The sequence below is a fragment of the Phoca vitulina genome, unplaced genomic scaffold (genome assembly GCF_004348235.1).
Source record: "Phoca vitulina isolate PV1807 unplaced genomic scaffold, GSC_HSeal_1.0 scaffold94, whole genome shotgun sequence".
NCBI lineage: Eukaryota > Metazoa > Chordata > Mammalia > Carnivora > Phocidae > Phoca > Phoca vitulina.
In genome coordinates this window covers 3,363,752-3,383,788 of record NW_022589797.1, presented here as the reverse complement: position 1 = coordinate 3,383,788, position 20,037 = coordinate 3,363,752, and the positions used below count along the sequence as shown (strand labels likewise).

The 20,037-nt window shown below is 45.7% G+C and overlaps 2 protein-coding genes and 1 non-coding gene across 3 annotated transcripts in view; all 3 read right to left on the bottom strand.

Annotated features, from left to right (window-relative positions):
* Positions 1–270: 270 nt before the first annotated feature.
* On the bottom strand, positions 271–377 carry LOC116627210. The gene has a single exon (XR_004298447.1). It is a non-coding gene; the product is annotated as a U6 spliceosomal RNA (small nuclear RNA).
* A 7,291-nt stretch (positions 378–7,668) lies between these two features.
* On the bottom strand, positions 7,669–18,677 carry LOC116627130 (60S ribosomal protein L12-like). The gene is given in 4 exon segments (XM_032396809.1): positions 7,669–8,262; positions 8,866–9,092; positions 16,841–16,895; positions 18,640–18,677. Coding segments are annotated over 4 exon segments (891 nt in total). The 3' UTR covers positions 7,669–7,691.
* The window catches only part of BAG1 (BAG cochaperone 1), a 35,067-nt gene continuing 24,059 nt past the window's right edge, over positions 9,030–20,037 (bottom strand). Inside the window, exon 8 of the mRNA XM_032396775.1 lies at positions 9,030–9,121. The gene's annotated coding sequence lies outside the window, so the exon portion shown is untranslated. The remainder of the gene's footprint in view (positions 9,122–20,037) is intronic.

Sequence of the window (20,037 nt, the reverse complement as noted above, 5' to 3'; positions counted from 1 at the left end):
GCAGAGAAGAGAAGTGGGGGAGAATGGATCTGGAGGGGCAAACAAAAGACGGCAGGGCACCATGTTAATCAAGGGAGACTGGACTCTGTTTTATTTGGAACTTCAGCAGGAGAGGTCGCCACTGCAGAAATCGTAATTGATTGGCAACAGTGCTGCTAGTATTGGAGCCAATAATGTAACATATCTGTATCAGGATGTGTTCACAGTTGTTGCCCTTTCACAGGGAATGACTACTTCCTTATACCTGCCAGTCGTCCTCTATGCAAGCGTTTCTGTCTTGAACGCCTCACAGATCTGCATGTTGTCCTTGCACAGGGGCCATGCTAATCTTCTCTGTATCGTTCCAGTTTTAGTATATGTGCTGCCCAAGCAAGCACAGAATATATATTCTTTTATTTTAAATACCTTTTATTTCCTCCTTTAAGTTAATTGTGGCATTTTTTTTTTTTTTTTTGGTTAAATATTATGAAACTGTGATGCGGGTTGGTTATATTATCTATGAATGCTAAAAGTGGCATTGAAGGGGCGCCTGGGTGGCTCAGTCGGTTAAGCGTCTGCCTTCAGCTCAGGTCATGGTCCTGGGATCGAGCCCCACATCATCATTGGGCTCCCTGCTCAGCAGGGAGCCTGCTTCTCCCTCTCCCTCTGCCCCTCCCCCTGCTTGTGCTCTCTTGCTCGCTCTCTTGCTCTCTCTCTCAAATAAACAAATAAAATCTCAAAAAAAAAAATAAAGTAAAAATGGCATTAAAAAATATTATTGGGTTGCATAAAGTTGAGAGCTACAAGGTGTAGGTGACTCACAGTGCCAACACATTAAGTGCTGGATACATAGTACCTATTGGCATTAAGGCTATGATCCGCTTCATCACCTCCAAGCACAATTGGATTGAGGACCCTAGAGACCAGGCCTGCTGTGAGTCACTAGGCAAGGAGAGGGCCTGGAGCCAGTCCCCTGGAGGTGGTATGACGTAAGCCTGGGTCCTGAGAAACCCTGGCTCCGACACCACAGTTCCCTTCCCCAGAGCAAGATGTCTCCAGAGGAGGAGATTGTTTCTCCTGAGCCCTGGAAGCCCTCAATGAGCTACTTGAGCATATCAGCATCCTGGGCTTTCCCACAAAGCAGGGAGCTGTGAGGGAGGTGGCTAGGCCTGGCTCCAAAGCTCAAACCAGACAACCCCACCAAGCTGACATCAGTGGGCTGGCTGGCCAGGGGAGGGCAGGGTGGGGCTGGCCTGGGAGCCTAGCTGTCTCACCCCCAGGGGAAGGGAGGAGATGAGAGAAGAGGGAGGAGGGGAAGGAGGGAGGAGAAAGGCAGGAAGGGGTGGGAAGTGAGCCCAGGGAAATCTGACTCAGGCCTGTCTGGACAGCCATAGGGAGGGAAAATGGAGTACATGATACCTCCTTTCTTGAAACCTGGCATTCAAGACCCCTGCTTACATCTCCATCCTCATCTCATGCCATTCCCTGCCATGCAGACTACTTATAGATTCCTTCAAAGGCCAGGCTAATGCACGCCTTTCGTCATACAGTTCTCTGCCTGAATTGCCTTTTTCTGGCTCACCTAGCTCAAGGCTTCCTTGAAAATATCACTTTCTCCATGAAGTATTCCCCAATCCAGACACAATTACTCTTGTCTTTGCGCTGAGATCTATAGATGTCGAAAGTAGACTAGAATTACCATTTATTAATTTAGTGCAGTGTTCCCAGGCTTTAGCATGCATCAGAATCACCCGCGAGGCTTTTAAAATGTGGATTGCTGATTTCTAAGTTTCTGATTCTAATTCTGGTGTGGGGTGGTGTGGGAGGAGGTAACTGAGAGGACATGACTGCTGGTTGACCCTCAAGTAGGACCTGGGCAATGGGGGGGCTCCTCACCCCCTCCCCTGTCCTTGGGATGTACATTCTGCCTACTGTTTCCACAGTGGGAGCATTCCAAGGATGTAGCTTTGAGAGAGTAAGGTGTTGTTGAGACCACCTGGACCGAAGACATGGCTGAACCCAGTTAAGGCTTCTATATAAACTTTTAAGATTAGGTGGGTTGGTGCAGAGATGTACTTCTCTTGTGGCCACAAAAGCCAAGTCTTGTAAGTAAGTTCCCTTGCTTATTAACCTGCCACCTACCAATCTGGAGTGGTCTGCCTCTTTCTTTGGTCTCTCTCTCTGCCTTCTGTGTACGGCGCCAGTTTGTGAACCAACAGGTGAGGTCAAGAATTTTCATTTCTAGTAAGTGATGTTGCTGGTCCCAGGATCACACTTTGAGAACCACTGGTTTAGTGCAAGAAATGATCATTCCTGGGTATGATCAGTGCTTATTTATGAATTCATTTGGTGAATGTCTCCTACAGGCCTGCAGCATGCCACACATAGACTATGTGTTGAGTATTCAGGAATAAGCAAAGCAGACATAGAACTTACCCCCATGGAGCTTCCAGTCCACGGGGGGACAGGAAGCAAATAAACATACTATTAAGTATATAATAACAAATTGTGATAAATGCTGTAAAGGAAAATAAGAAGAATATGATGAAAAAGAATAATAACGGGGCACCTTGGTGGCTCAGTTGGTTAAGTGGCTGCCTTCGGCTCAGGTCATGATCCCAGGGTCCTGAGTTCAAGCCCCGCGTCAGGCGCCCTGCTCAGCGGGGAGCCTGCTTCTCGCTCTCCCTCTGCCTGCCTCTCTGCCTACTTGTGCTCTCTCTCTATCTCTCTGTCAAATAAATAAATGAAATCTTTAAAAAAAATAAAAAGAAAATAAAATTTAAAAAAAGAAAAAGAATAATAACTAGAACCTATTTCAGACGGGGTGATCAGGTAAGGCCTTTTGGGTAAAAGAGACATTTATACAGGCATACCTTAAACAGTTATTGCACTGTATTGTTATCTATTTTTTTTTATTTTTTATTGTTATGTTAGTCACCATACATGACATCATTAGTTTTTGATGTAGTGTTCCATGATTCATTGTTTGCGTATAACACCCAGTGCTCCATGCAGAACGTGCCCTCTTTAATACCCATCACCAGGCTAACCGATCCCCCACCCCCCTCCCCTCTAGAACCCTCAGTTTGTTTTTCAGAGTCCATAGTCTCTCATGGTTCGTCTCCCCCTCCGATTTCCCCCCCTTCATTCTTCCCCTCCTGCTATCTTCTTTTTTTTTTCTTAACATATACTGCTTGTTATCTGTTTTTAAGTTGTTCAGCTAACCACTAGACTATGTGCACCCTGAAAGTTAGAATCTTGTGTTATTCATATTTGTGCCTTCAGTATGCTGCAGAGTAGGGCCTTCACAGATAGTGTAAAATAGATGGGACAATGGAAGGATCATTGGAAGGATGGATAAATGATTGAATAAACTGTCAGATGTATGTACATATGTATGTATGCATTGATGGATGGACGGATGGATGGATGGATGGACGGATGGATGGATGGATGGATGGATGACTGTCTCTGGCAGCAACATGGAGAACCAGGATTCCTGCTGGTATCAGTGAGACAGGAGTGGAAACTAATAGAAACCTAGCTGACTCCTTTGCTATATTTCCAAACCTTGTCTATCATTTAAGGTGACCACCAATGGCCCCTCGTCCCCAAAGCTCCCTTGATTACCATTGCTGAGCCCCACCCCCCACATGAATGAGTTACTGTCACCTCTTGCATTCCCACACAGCCCACACTGACTTCAACACACACAACGGCCTCATACTTGCCATCTGCTCACCACCTGCAAGCTTCTCAGGGCAAGCCGTGTTCTCTGTGTCAGTTTTAGAAGGCAAAGGGAATGGGAGAGGAAAGAAAAGAAAGTTTTTCTCTAACTCCTGGAGCCAAAGAAGGCACGGAGCTCAGAGGGGGTGAGGAGATTCCTGCTTTGATAATTTACCACATGACTTCAAAATAGCACTTTCAATGACACATTTCCTCTAAATATGTGTCTTAGGCTCCTACGAGGAGCACAGTTTATTTAAAGACTCAATTTGAGTCAAATAAGGAGAAGAAAAACACCCAGGGTCCCTCTGGGGTATTTAAAAATGGAGAGTGGAGAGAAAACTATATACAGACCAATTCCTTCCCTCTGAAGACTCTCCACCCAGGGATGAAACTCGACCTTCTTCACAGGCTTCAGACTGCCATATACTTGCGTCCCTTCTCATCAAGGCTCACAGCCACCAAGCCCAGTCCTCCTACACCAAAGACATTTGAATTCAGAAAGGAATTTCCAAAGGAGTTAGAGGTGGGAGAAGAGCTCCCCTCCATCTAAAAGAGGACAGAATGAAGAATCTGGGACATGAAACTCCCCAGAGATTGAAATAAAATTTGTCTCAATTGTGAAGGACCTGAACAGATGACTCGCAGAAGAGGGCAAGAGGATTGAATATCTCTTGTGAGCATGAATATCTAACATTAATATTAACTAAAGAAACGTAAAGAAAGCAAGATTTCATATGTATGTGGGCATGTGCGTGGCACGCACGCGCACGCGCACACACACACACATTAAACCATAATACCCTGTGTGAATCAGGATGTCCTGAAATGGTCTCAAGTGGAACTGTAATTGGTACATTTCTGAAATCATTGGGCAATAGGTCTTAAGAGCTAATAAAACATTCATGCTTCCCCTCCACACACACACACACCCAAAGGAAGATGTGATTTGACATCAATTTATTTCCAATTCTGATCATCTATCCTAAAGGAATCATTTGAAATACAAAAACAAACAAAACAACAGCAAAAAGAACACTAATCACAAATACTAATCACAAAGATATTCATCCTTATGTTCTATATAATAGTGACAGACTGAAAAATGCCTCTAAGTCCAGCAACTACAGAATGGTTGTTGGTTAAACATTTATAGAATGTTATTTATCCATGCCCAATTACGTATTCTGCAGAGTTCTTCCTTGGGGGATGCGCTGGCAGCAATAATTGTCTGGCGCGCAGGCTGCAGGTCCTTTAGGAGAGCACCCTGATTGGTCCCCCAAGTCCAAAACCTGGTTCTCAGCTTCTCAGGATCAGAACCTGGCTCTCTTAGTGCACCAGCTAGTAGTAGAGTCTTGGTGACAGACTTTCACTAATACCACCCAAGGCTTATATAGCCATCAAAGGCCAATCTATTAGATCACAGTGGATGACATCCCTTTCCAAACAGCAGAATATGTGTATCCACTGCCAAGATCTGTCCCTCAGCTGATAGTGGGGTAGATGATAAGAAAAATCAGATTACTTGGTGAGCTGCATGTCTGAATAAAAGGAAATGGGTAGTCTTGAGGAATATTTTTCAAGCCATGGTGAAGCTTGGTGAAGTGTCTCTGATCTAAAGGACAGACAATTTCTCTAGTGACTGAAACACTAGTTTCTCTTCCTGGGAGAGCAGGGGCTGCTTGGTGACCAGTTTGCTTTCTTGCACCTGCCTTTCCACGCTCACTGCTTCTCTTTCTATGAATGCGGTTCCATTCTCAGCAGAAGTGACTGACCAATCCAGGGTGACACCATCTCGACCAATCATCCTCCCTTCTCTGGGCATACAGACTTGGGATTGTGCTAGTTATTAATCTGTTGCCCCTAGGCTCCATATTTAGCCTTCATTGTCTACTCTACAAAAATAGAGTAGAGCATCTCAACATTTTTTCTTTGCTAGCTGACAAATGTAAAGCTTTGCCAGTAGAAGTTCCTGGAGAGATATTGTAAGAGGAATTTTCTTTCCTGATTGAGGTGTGTTCTGTTCAGCAAGCCCCGTGACCCCGGGGCACCTGACTCAGACAGCGTGGACAGCTTCTCCAGTATCCAGCTCCTGCAGGGCAAGTGACTTCTCTAGCATCAAGTTCCTGCAGGACCAATGGTGTCTTTAGCATCAGTTCCTGCAGTGCATGGTGGCTGGCATCCTCCAAAGGCCCACAGCTTTCCCTGGCACTCTTCTCCATTCCCTTTTGTAGAGCAGCAACTCCAGTGAACACATCCCAAGCAGGTTCTGCCAGTGTAGCCCCAGTGTGCGGTCTCTACTGACCACTGAACCACAGCCACACCCTCTCCCATAAGGTTTTATTTTATTTTTTATTTATTTATTTTTTTTCCCATAAGGTTTTAGATCACCGCCCTGGGAGTGGGGGTGGGAAGCCCTGCCCTCGACGCTCTGTCTCAGCTCCAAAGAGACTTAACTAGGACAATCTGATTCTGAGAGACATTGTACCTCCTCTCATGATATATTAATTTCATTAGAACATTTCGAGTTTGAGAGATGTCCCCTTCTGAAACGTTACTTATAAAAGCGAAAATGAAAACTCAAAAGTCCAATAATAGATACATTTTGAAAATTATTAATGTGCTTGTTTCTTTCGCCTTTCCCCTCTTCTGCACAAAGCAGGTGGGGTGGTTATCTCCATCTGCCCCTTCAAATCCGCTGTCCACCGTCTCCAACCTGCTCTGTGTGCTGGGAGGCTGACCCCTGTGGGCTATTTATTCCTCTGCCTTCCAGTTCAGTTCAGCTAATGGGAGGCACTGGGAAGAGATCTGAGGGCAGGTGGAGAGATGCCAGAGTGATCACTCCCCTGGCTCCCTTTCAGCCAGACCACAGGGAGCCAATAGCTGCGATCCTTCACCGAAATTCCCGTTGGACAGTCTCTCTCCTGCGGGTAGAGCTTTTGCTGTTTCTCCTTCAGGACTAGGGGTGGCAATGCCCTCCCACATCTCTAGTCCTGAGTGCTTTGTGGTTTCTTGTTTGTTATCTTAGCCTTGCTGGCACCTTTGTAAATGGTCCCCCCATTAAACTCTTCAGTGACACATCGAATAAACCATGTGTTTTCTGCTGAGACCTTGGGGGATTCAGTATCCATGAGAAGGAGAAGAGACCAGGGATTAGAATTTATTACAGAAGGCTTGCAAAGAGAAAGACTGAGGTTTCAGCCCTGCAAAATAGAATCATGTAGTAATAAAAAGCCTTAAAGGCAGGCTGTTTATATTATTTCTTAGGGGTGCCTGAGTGGCTCAGTGGGTTAAGCATCCAACTCTTGATTTTGGCTCAGGTCATGATCTCAGGATCGTGAGATTGCTTAAGATTCTCTTTCTCCCCCTCTGCCCCTCCCCCCCTTTATTTCTCTCAAAAAAAAAAAAGTTATTTCTTTTAGAATATTTTTTAGTTAGACCCATGGTTAATTTTCCCTGTTAAGTGGGTGCACGTTGTACAGGAGGCTAGAAGAGCTGAAGAATATAGAAATCACAGTTTTTCTGCACATTCCCAGTTGAAGTGTGATATAAATCTGTCACCACTACAGGGACATGGTTAACTAAATGATGGATGGATAGGATGGAATATTAATGATAACAGCAAATTTTGATGAGTAAAAGCTTATAATGTACTGCCAAGTGAAAAAGGCATGAAACTTATGGTCATTTTGATCTCAACTATGTTAAATATGTACACATATATGCATAGAAAAAAATAATCAGAAAAAAACAAATCAAATCAAAAAAACAAATCAGAAAAAAAAACAAACTTGTAAGGAATACACCAAAATGTAAAGAGGTTGCCTTTAGGTAGTGGGATTAGGGTTGGTATTTATTTTTTTTCCTTTATATTTCTCTTTATTTTCTAATTTTTCTGCAATGAGCATGAATTACTTTTGTAGCCAGAATTTTTTTTTTTCCTGGTCATCAAATGATCCACTATTGAAATATTTTCCTTTGTAGTTTTAACTAGCTGGGCATTCCACTGTACCACTGTTGATGTCATCTATGATGTCATGAGGGTGGTGGCCACCAACATTGCAGCCCACAGATTGGGCAGGCCCCAGGATCTCTTTAATGGTTCCAGAGAGTTGTCTGGCTAAAGATCGGTGCTGCATCTGTCGGGCAATGTTGACAATCTCATCAAAAGTGATATTTCCACTGTGCTTAATGTTTTTCTGCTTCTTTCTGTCTCCTGGCGGTTCTTTAAGGACTTTGCTAATCAGGGCAAAGGCAGAAGGAACCACTTCAGTCTGCACCTGTCTGTTCTGAATGGTCCGTTTCACTGTCATCCTCAGACCCTTCCAATCCCTGTTCGCCTTGGCAATGTCATCACCATCCTTTTATGGAGACAGGCCCAGGGGGCTGATCTTCGGGGCCCGGGCAGACGTGGCACCGACTTCGCCACCGGTGCAGCTCAGGTACACGACTTTGATCTCACTGGGGTCGAGCTTAGGCGGCCTGGTGGCTTGGCTGGTGTGCGATGACTGAAGACAGTTACCTGGCCTCCTCTGAGCCGAAAGCCAAAAGCTGTAGCTAGAATTTTATTTGGTTTTTTAAGAGAACACATACATCATGTTCTACTCACACTATTAGAAACAAATCAGACTGACCCTGGCAAGTGCCAGCCAAGGAATTTCCCTCCAGATATGCCTTGGCCTGATTAGTGTCAGGAACCTCAGCAAACAGCTCTCTGAGTTAACTCTTTCTTCAGAAAAGAGTAGGAGGTGGTGAGGCAGGGACCGTTCTGATGAGGTCTACCTGTAGGAATGGGGTTGCTATAATGGATCCAATTGTCCTGAGCGCTTGCTGTGGATATATGGGAAGTTTTTAGTCTTCCAGTCAGGGTTAGGTTGGGCAAACTCTGTGGGCTGCTGAGAAATAAGCTGAACCAGAACTAGCCCTGTCCTTGAGGAACAAGCATGGGACTCTACGCCCAGTGACATGCACAGGCCACGAATGTTGTCCTTGGAGCTCGGAAAACATAATCGGGCCAGCTTACTCAAGACTAGGTAGAGACTTGTAAGTTGATGTCCCTTTTCCCACCCAGGTGAATGTGGTCCTGCCTTCGGGCCTTCGCGTGGGCCTTTCCTTCTTCTAGAAATCCCATCTCTGTCTACCAGATTCCTGCGGACTTACCTTTGAGTATCTAGGTAGAATAGCAAGAAGACTTCATCCTGGTGGATCCAGGCCTTGGCTGCTCTGTGCTGACCCTCTGAAGGGTCCAGACAGGCGCCCCCTGCTGGAGGATGCGTCACACGTGAGACCTTCTGGAGTAGGGCAGGAAAGTATGCTGAAAGGCTGTGCTGGTATTTCGATACTTCGTTTTGTTTTGCTGCTGTAGAGGAGAAAAACTCATGTTCTCTCTATCCTTCGGAGTTTTTAGCTGAGACCCCTGTAATAAACGACAGATTAACAAGGGAAAAAACCAAGTTTATTAACATGTATACTTCATGTGTACATGGGAGATACCCAGGTAGGGAGATGCCCAGTAAGTCCCTGAGGTGGTTTAGAATTCAGGATTAAATACACTCTTAATAGGGAAAGGGAAGGGGGAATGTAGGCCTCGGAGAGGAGAGAAGATGATTTTTAGGAAAGATGAATGGGCCCTCAGAATAGATGGGAGGTATAAGAGTTTGAGACAAAAGTCTGTCTTCTGGGTGTGGTATTGACTTCTAATCCCCTCTCCTGTTACAAGATAATTTTCCCTGGTGAATGATACCTCAGGGGAGACATCTATGATAAATGAGTTTCTTTTGGAGGATCCATGTTGAGGCAGATAAGAATTTAGAGAAAGTCTCTCTACATTTGCTGTTTTTCATGTGCCTACAAGTCAGCATAATCAAATACCAAAGCGGCATGTTTCGGGATGGCCTGTTCTGCCACCCTTTGTTGTGGTTACTGATGCTGTGGTTTTCAGTTTCCCTCCCCTTAGTTACCCCCCACCTAGGCTAGGCACCCTCCACCCATCAAAAGCCAAGTCTGTGGGAAGAGTGTTCCCCCAGGTCCTCACCAAGGCCTCTGGCCGAGGCCCAGCCTGCCTGCATTCTTCCTGTGGCCTGCAGAGCTCATGCCAGCAGTGCCCAGGGCCAGGCCCAGACAAGGGCATGACCTGTTAAGGGGGGAAGAGAATCTAAAACTGGACTGGTTCAGCCTCTGGGTGCACTTGCCCTGAACATCTTTGCTTCCTGATGGGTCAGGCTGCCTGCCATCAATCCTCACTGTACCTCCTCCCTCTACCAGTGTTGGGGATCAAGAGGAAGAAGCTAAAAGTTCTTCATACAGGGCCTGAACACTAGGCTGTGTGGCTGGCCATTTGCCTGTCCAGAGCTGGTTTCTCTGGGAAGAGAACGGGAAATATCCCTTCCCCGTTTGAACCCTGCTCATTCCCTTCCTCTCAGTCTTTGCCATTATATCTACCCAGTTGTGGCAGATATCTAGACGTATATATATATATATATATATATATATATATATATATATATATATAATGAGGTATGGCCTCATTATCTGTTCTTGCTCCCTGATGACATCCTGCCGCTTCCCCTGGTGAATCAGTCATTGCTAGGTGATGGCAAGGAGAGAAGAGAAGACACTCGTTCCCCGTACCAGTCTTCCCTTCCTAGTTGTCTGTCTGGCCAGGCCTGGAAACCACTAGGTCAGCCTTTGGCCAGGGTACCACTCAGAAATACATTTGGTTCTGTTGACATTCTTATCCAAAAGTGTGCTCATTTTAAGGCAGCCCTTCTCAAACAGTAAAGTGTAAAAGTCAAGTGTCTGGGGATCTTGTTAAAGCGCAAGGTCTGGCTTGCTAGCTTTAAGGTGGAGCCGAAGATTTTGTCTTTCTAACAAGCTCCTGATACTGCAAGGATGTAAAAGGGACCCAGTCTCGTATTCTAGGCTTAGTGAGGTATTGCTTGGTCTGTGAAGATTATCAGAACTCCAGTGTCAGAATTAATCACTGAGTTCCATTGTTTCCCCCAACATCTGGCTCAGACCTTGACATATCTTCTGACAGTCTGACTTGACTCATCTGTCCCCCTGCTAGCCTACGGGTCGCTGGGACAAGTAATCTTTGTAGCCCTATTACCTAGCATGGTGGGTGCCCAACAGTTTTTTGAATAAATGAAGGAACACATTAGTGGCTTTTGAAGGCAATTTATAAAAAATGGAGGTCGTTAATAGCTAGGACATTTCCTAAACTGTGTTCCTTGAGATACCAGTTCTGTGCGGGTGTTAAAAGATGTGGTAGGTGTGGTAGGAAGTTTCTGTAATCACTTAAACTGGGAAATGCTGGATTAAAAATAGACATCCGGGGGTGCCTGGCTGGCTCGGTCAGTAAAGCATGCAACTCTTGATCTCAGGGTTGTGAGAGCCCCACATTTTTTTAAAAATAAAAATAAAATATTTTTTTAAGATTTTATTTATTTATTTATTTATTTATTTATTTATTTATTTATTTATAGCAAGTGAGCAGGAGGAGGGGCAGAGAGAGAGAGGGAGAGAGAATTCCATGTGGGGCTCAATCTCACGACCCTGAGGTCATGACCTGAGCCAAAATCAAGAGTCGGATGCTCAACTGACTGAGCCACCCAGGCGCCCCTAAAAATAAAATCTTTAAAAAAAATAGACGGGGCGCCTGGGTGGCTGAGTTGGTTAAGCGACTGCCTTTGGCTCAGGTCATGATCCCAGGGTCCTGGGATCGAGCCCCGCATCGGGCTCCCTGCTCAGCGGGAAGCCTGCTTCTCCCTCTCCCACCCCCCTGCTTGTGTTACTTCTCTCGCTGTCTCTCTGTCAATTAAATAAATAAATAAAATCTTTAAAAAAATAAAAAATAAAATAAAATAGACGTCTGAAGAGCTTCTCAAAGCCTTTAATATACTGATGGTCATTGCCAGTGTCCAAGAGAGGGATCCAGTAGGCAGCATTACTATTACTTATTTGACCTCAGAAAACTTTCCTCAGAAGCATCTTATAGGGCTAGTGTGCTGAGGAATATACTTGTGACAGTCGTCACTCTGGGTGTTCATCTAAGGACTGTAGATAAAAAATTACATGGGAGATCTAGAGAGAGAATAGGTCCTTCTGAGAAGAGAGGATATGAGAGCCAAAAAGAGAGACTGAATCATCAAACTTTTAAGGTCTTATCAGCCACTGTGGGACTGTCCTTCCTCTTCTGGATTCCCAGGAAGGGAACTCCCTCTTCCTTCTCTGATGCACTAGAGTGGCTGAGAGGGAGGCCAGGAAAGCTAGAGAAAAGAGAACCTGGATGACTGCTTGGAGCTCAGTCCCCTAAAAGGCGAAGGGCTCCAGTATCTCCAGAAAGAGCTTTACTGCAGCCAAGACGCAAGGGGGCAGGTTTTAAAAGGGATCCCATACAGTAAGTCTGTGGCTAAGATTAGGGTTGAAATAAACTGGAAAGAAAGAAAGGAAGATCCTAGAAAAAGGCCCCAAGTGAATCCCAGAATTCATTTACCTTAAAATAGTGGTTCTCAACTAGATGCAACTTTGTCCCCATCATTGGACATTTGACAATGTCTGGAGATGTTTTTGGTCATCACAACTGGGGAGAAGTGCATCTAGTGAGTAGTGACCAGGGATGGTGCTAAACACCCTCTAATGCACAGGACAGCTCCTGATAACAAAGAATCAGAAGGCCAAAATGTCATAGTTCTACTGTTGAGAAGCCTTGCTTTAAATGTGGTTCTGAAATGTCACCTTTAATTTAAAATTTAGGATGTTGCTTAAATTCAGCTGTTTTACAGCAAAGAATTGGGGATAGTTTATTCGGTAAAAGAAAATCCATGATCATCAATGTGATGGTCCAAATCTTAGTCAACAATACTATTTTGTAAGCTTAAATCATATCACAAACAAGAAGATATGTTTTGCAAGGAGCTATAGAAATAAAATGACCCATAACAAATATTTCCCATAATTTAAAAGTTTAAGATGTTGCTCAGATTAACCTGTTTTAACTCCAAGAATTGGAGGGAATTTACTAAGTAGAAGGAAATAAAGAGATACAAATAAATATTAAGAGTAGAGGTGAGAAGGATCCCACTCCTGGCTATGCAATTAGAGAAATTCTTACGCAGGTGCATGAAGAGACATGTAAGAGGATATTTTATCACAAAGTTATTTGTGATTGTTGGAGTGCTGGATGCAGTGAGGCACTGGAATATTCCATCACTGGAATATTCTACCACAGTAAGGAGCAATGAGCCAGATATACACACAACGTAGATAGATCTTTAAAACGCCGTGCTGAATGGCGGGGTGGGAAGGGAGAGTAAGGAACAGAAAGAGACCTCCAACAGGATACTATTGATTGAAATTTAAAATACATGCCCACAAAACAATGCCTCATGCTTTCAAGAACACTCACAAATAGAATGATTCCCAAATTTAGACATTACACAACCTTTACGGTTGGACTCAGGCATTAGGCACCACTGCCACCTGGTGGTAGCAATTCAAAATTGAGGCATAATACAGGTTGGTTTTTTAGGTTTTGTTTTTGTTTTTGTTTTTTGTTTTTTGTTTTTTAAGGATTCCACTTGCTCTAAATCTTTGCCAATACTTGATATTGACTGTGTTTTTTGTTTTAGCCCTTGGCGAGTGTGTAGTGATATCACAACATAGCTTTTTTTTTTTTTTTTAATTTTATTGAAGTATAGGGACGCCTGGGTGGCTCAGTTGGTTAAGCATCTGCCTTCTGCTCAGGTCATGATCCCAGGGTCCTGGGACCGAGCCCCGCTTTGGGCTCCCTGTTCAGCGGGGACCCTGCTTCTCCCTCTCCCTCTGCTGCTCCCCCTGCTTGTGCTCTCACTCTCTCTGTCAAATAAATAAATAAAATCTTTTTAAAAAATTTTATTGTAGTTGACACACAGTGTTACATTATTTTCAGGAGTGCAACATAGTGATTAAACAACTCTATACATCATACTATGCTCACAAGTATAGCTACCATCTGTCACCATACAACCCTATTACATTATTGACTATATTCCCTATGCTATATCTTTTTTTAAAGTTTTTTTTTTTTTAAGTAAACTCTATGCCCAAAGTGAGGCTCAAACTCATAACCCCAAGGTCAAGAGTCATGTGCTCTACCGACTGAGCCAGCCAGGTGCCCATCTATGCTACGCCTTTTGTCCATATGATTTATTCATTCCGTAACTGAAAGGCTGTATCTCCCAGTCCACTTCACCCATATTGTCCATCTCCTCACCCCTCTTCCCCCTGGTAACCATCAGTTTGTTCTCTGTACTTATGAGTCTGTTTCAGTTAAGGTTTTTTATTTTTTAAAAAGATTTTATTTATTCATTTGACACACAGAGAGAGAGAGAGCAAAAGCAGGGGGAGCAGCCAAGGGAGAGGGAGAAGCGGGCTCCCTGCTCAGGACTTGATCCCAGGACACTGAGATCATGACCCGAGTGGAAGGCAGATGCTTAACCAACAGAGCCACCCAGGTGCCCTGCAGTTAAGATTTTTTTAAGATATAGTTTATTTCCTATGAGATGCACAGATATTAAATGTTAAATTCCTTAACTTTGGCAATTGTGTACATCAGTGTCATTATCACTCTAAACAATATAGAGAACATTTCCATCCCTCCAGAAAGTTCCCTCTACCCTTTCCTACACCTTACCCTAAAAGCAACCACTGATCTCTTTCTGTCACTATAAATAAGCTTTGCCTGTTGTAGAACTTCGTGTCCATGGAATTATACAGTGCTCCACCCACATCTCCTTGGCGCTCACCATTCCTGTGCATACCCGCATTTCCATCCTCAACCCCTGCAATCCTTTGGCTGCAGGCTTTCTCTGGATGCTCGGAGACATGAGAGAGGGAGCCCATAGTGCCAGGGCGTTAAGGACCTCGCTCTCGTGTTCTCAATCAGTGACCGATGGGAGTTGGTGGCTATACACCCCAGCTCCCTCACCCCTCAGTGGGGATAACTGAAAGGAGTTCCACACAGTGTCCCGTCCATCCCTGGTAGGACTGAGGCCTGGTTTCCCAGTGATAACCTCAGTGATGCACACTATTGTTTCTCTTCTCTCCCCGCCTCACTATCCTGACTCCTCTGCCAGTGCTTCCCGGTATCAGCTCCTGGAAAACTGCTTGGAATTTAATATCTCAGGGTCTGCTCCTGAGTGAGTCCAACATTAAGTTAACTACATCCTCTTCTGGAAAATTCCCATTTTCTGCATAAGTTGGCAAGAATCTGTTTCTGTTGCTTGCAAGTCATGGATCCTATCAGAATTAACAGTGGTCTGAGGGGATGTGATATTGCACTTGGCCATAAGAACCTATAGTCTTTTAAAAAAATTTTTTTTAATTTAAATTCAACTTAGTGGGGTGCCTGGTAGCTTAGTCGGTTAAGCACCTGCCTTGGGCTCAGTTCATGATCCCAGAGTCCTGGGATCAAGCCCTGCATCGGGCTCCCTGCTCAGCTGGGAGCCGGCTTCTCCTCCCTCTGCCTGCCACCCCATCTGCCTGTGCTCTGTCTCATGCTCTCGGTCAAATAAATAAGTAAAATCTTTTAAAAAATTTTTTAATTCAATTTAGTTAACATATAGTGTATTATTAGTTTCAGGGGTAGAATTTAGTGATTCATCAGTTGCATATAATGCCCAGTGCTCATTATATCAAGTGCCCTCCTTAATGCCCATCACCTAATTACCCCATCCCCCCACCCACCTCCCCTCCAGCAACCCTCAGTTTGTTCCCTAGAGTTAAGAGTCTCTTATGATTTGCCTCTCTCTCTGTTTTCATCTTATTTTATTTTTTTTCCTTCCCTTCCCCTATGTTTATCTGTTTTGTTTCTTAAATTCCACATATGAGTGAAATCATATGGTATTTGTCTTTCTCTGACTGGCTTATTTCACTCAGCATAATAGTTTTTTTTCTAAAGACCATCAGAGCTTTGAAATGGGAAGAAGAGGGTCTCATGAGCCTTTGTCTTTCATATGTAAGCTCAGAAAACTTGAGTTCTGAGCTATGCCTGTGTGAATGGAACTCCTTGGATGGCACATGACCAGAGAACACCAGGTCTCTTGTGACCCCAGGCCACTTATAGAGTGAGGACTGACCTAAAAATTCTTCCTGGTTGATGATCATCAAGCCAGGATCCCATACACTGAGAGAGAAGGCAGTACTGAGTCACTGTGAGTCCTGCACATGGGCTTGGGACAGCTTTTGGACTGAAGCACCACATCTAGGTCTTGGAGGAGATGCTGATTTCTTGGGGACCCTGACAGGTGGGCCAAGAATTAGAAAAATTGGTCCTTGGAATAGAGTGCCACCTCTGTTCCCATATGGACACAGCACAGAGTGGTCAGTGGCTGGACCCACTGGGCCAACTGGAGCCCAGCCTGGTCCTCAGAGCTCTCTGAAGCCCTTGAGCCCAGCTGACAGAACCTGGAACTGGGCTCCTTGCTGTCCTGAAGTTGCATCCAGTCCTGGATGTATTCATATAGTCAACACACAGGTGCCAGGCCCTGCAAAGAGCACCGGGGGTATGGGGTAAACTGGACGTCCTCCCATTCCTCTCTGTAAGGAAATATAGGACATAGTCACATAAGCAAGAAAGGACCATGGGACATTATACGTGCTGCTGGGATAGATGTCTGTACAGATGAGGGGCCCAAACTGGGGAGGCTGAGCACCCAGGAAGAGAGTCCAAGGCAGGTGGTAGAGGAGCATGCCAGGCAGAGGTGCCGCATGAGCAAAGGCTTGGAGGAATAAGAACCTGGTGGGTGGTTCTGTCTGATGGAGTTCAGAGTTAGGTGGTCAGAGATGAAGGTAGAGAGGCCAGCAAAGGCCCAGTCATGGAAGACCGTGTATGCTGATGAATTTGGTTTTCATCCTTGAGTCAATAGAGATTGAATAATATTAATTGAATGGACTAATAATAATTGAATAATATTAAGCAGTGGATCATGTGGTCATTTTTACATATCAGAAAGATTGCCCTGGAAGAAATATGGAGGATGTTAGAGGAAATGTAGAGGAGGTGATAGATATGAGAGAGGGGGAAGAGGTGAAATCAGAAAGAATGAAGAATTAAGGACGAGTTCAGGGGGATGCCCAGGTCCGCCAAGGGCACCTGGATGATAGTGGCACTGTCCACCTGGATGGAGACACGGGGACGTAGGTCATCTCTGGGTGGAGAGGAGATAGCAAATTGACTTTTGGACATATTGAGGGAGGGGTGCATGGGCTATCTCTATTACCATTTCCTTTACTGTCCTGACTACAGCATTTTATAAGTACCTTCGTAAATTTATAAATGCTCAGTGTCCGTGTGCCCATTCCACCTCCCCACTACTTGTGAACTGCAAGCTTCTTGAGCATAGGGACCCATTTACCCCTCATCTCTGTGGTCCCAGGACCTGGCACAATGACTGGTGCCCAACAAGAGGTGCTTAATAAAAGTCCGTTGAATGGTAGGGCGGGTGCCCCCACAGAGGAATGACTTCAGTCTGTTGCCATCACTGAGTCCTCCTTGGAGTCAGATCCCAAACAAGTAGATAAAATCTACCTGTAAAGGAGTAGAGGGGTGCCCTTTCCTTTCACTGCCATTGTGTGGGGGCCCTGCAGTTTGTACCAGGCAGAATGGGAAGCGGCCAGACCTGGGACATGGAGTCAGGTGGCTGAGGAGCCCAGGACAGGACGGGCTGTGGAGCTGGCTTTGTCCAGACCAGGCCTCCTGGGATTGGGTGCCCATACCTGGGCTGCTCATTGCAGGTCGATGGGCAGGTGGGGACACTTGAGGTTGGAGGAAGGTGGAGCAGGATGTGGGCTGAGGGGCCAGGAAAGATGGTCCAGGGGCAAGCTGGCCATGTTGGCCGTGCCATCTGGCAGGCCCAAGTTCATCCACCTTAAACCAAACAAGGCCATTGTTTCCTCCACCCATCAGCAGGACTGGTGACTCAGCTAATGGATCCTGCATTGTTGTCATCAAGGAGGGGCTGTATTCCATGGGCATCAATCCAAGACTTAGCAGGAAGAGTGAAGGCTGCTGGGCGAGGCTACGAAGTGTTAGCGTGCATGTCCCAGCCCTCACTCTGACCTGGGGCAAGACCAGCTCCCCTGCCAGAGCCCAGTTTTAGGGCATCTCTGTCTTTATCGTATTGATCCCAGCACTTGTGTAGGTGCTTAGGGCTTTTAGTGCTTGGCCTCTGCTCTGCTTCCAGGAATCCACGCTCAAGCTGCTTCCTTGGCATCACAGTGTCTGCACACATCTCACCCCACACTCTCCTCTTCGGGGTCCTCACAGCTGCCCTGGGAGTCAGGCTGGTGATGTACATGTCAGCGGGCCCATTTCCCAGATGGGAGAACATGCACAAGCCCAAAGGGAGGAAGGGATGCACTCAAGTTGACCCAACGAGTTGGTCTGGCCTGGGATCTGAGTATGAGCTGGCCCTCTCCTCCTGCCACTCACTTCCATGTTCATTCTCCTCTAACCACAATGAACTCCTTGGTATTTGCTTCCTGAGCATATCAAGCTTGCTTCTGTCCCAGGGCCTTGGCCCTGCAGTTCCTCCTTTTGACAGACCCTTTCCCCAGATCTCCGCAGGACTCAGTCCTTCTTGCTTGCATGATTCAACAGCTGCTTAGGAAGCAGAACCTGTATACTCAGTGGGAAGGCAAACAGGGTCACAGAGAGCTTCTGGATTGCACTGCTGGAAGGTGGGATGTGGGGCAGGAAGCAGCGATCTGATCTCCCTGACTGTTCCAGACTCATCACATGCCCCTCTCCACTCGCTACCTCACTTTAGCTGCATTGGCCTCTCTGTTTTCCTGGATGTGCAAAGCTTCTTCCTGCCTCAGGGCCCTCACACATTCTGTTCCCTCTGTCTGCAACACTGTTCCACTCTGCTATAGCCTGCCCCACGCACTCACCCCTTGGCCTTCTCTGACTTCCCGGATGGATAGGTCATTCTCCGATCCTCCCAAAGCACCGAGTGTGTCTCATCTGTGGGACTTACTCCAGTGGTGATGGTAACGGTTCTGCTGCTCATTTGGTAGCAGTCTCCCACTTAATGACAAGCTGCTTGAGGGCAGGAATTTGTCTGACTTATTCTCTGCTATGCCCAAACACATGGAGCTTAGCTGCATATTAATCTCCTGTTGAGTGAATGAATGGATTCTGGACTAATGAATGAAGTTTATTTGGATACACTGACATTCATTGGGGTGCTGTCCAATAGCAGTTGGATATAGGAGTAGGCTCATATTTTGGTGGGAGGACAGATTTGAAGTTTGTCACTATGAGTGAATCTAGGAGGTGCTTGTGCGAGGAAAGAGACTTTGGGTAGGGAGCATAGTAGGTGGGCTTGACGCCCCACAGGCTGCCCTTGATTTTACTCTGAACTTCAAAGAATGCAGAATTCAAGCTTCTTGATCCCTTGAAGCAGCTAGAACCATCAGCAGACATTCCTGCCACATTGATAAAGGTCTAAGGTCCAAAAACAAGGGAGGTGACAAACTCCTTTGTTTCCCCTGTCCCCTTCTCACTCTAACCTGGATCACAGGCAGACAGACCTGGGAACCAGATGAGAAATGCAGAGAGGCCCAAGAGCTTCCTCACGCGGAAGTGTGGGGGCAGGCAAAGGGCTGGACCTGCTTAGCCTGGAGGTGCTCACCTAGGGTTCATGCAGGTGCAGGAGGCAAGAGACAGAGCTGGGAACCACCCCCCACCCCACCCCCCGAACCGGCAAGGAGTCTCGGGGAAGTGGACCTCTTGTATGAGGAAGGACTCAGTTCAAAGCCATTTAACAATGAAACTGGTAGGTAGTGAGCTCCTCATCCCTAAAGGTTGAATGACTTCGTGATGGGGCTGCTGTAGGAAGGTTTGAGAGAAAGATGATAGACAGGACCTAGATGACCTTTAAAGTTAACTCCCCACACTTTATGAGACGTTTTTGCTTTAGGGCAGGAAATCATCGTTAAATATTTGCTCTGCCTGGCTAAGCAATGAAGGGGTAGCTGCCACCTGCCTCAGAGGCAGGCCTGTGAGTTTCCTGAGGAGGGGCAGGAGGATCTTGAAGCTGAGTCACAGACCTGAGGCTGGGCTTGGCTGCAGATCTGGGGCCTGTATCAGTTTGTAGGGGTGACTGTCTGTCTGGCTGCCTAGAGCCCCCAAAGGGGCTATTCTTGAATCAAGAATCCTTCCCATTGACTCATTTAACTTACAACTTACCTGTAGGCTTGAAATCTTTCAAAATAAAAAGAATTTTAAAAAACATTGAAACTTTGATTCATGCATTTTGGAAAGAGGCTCAGCGTCTGTAGTAATAA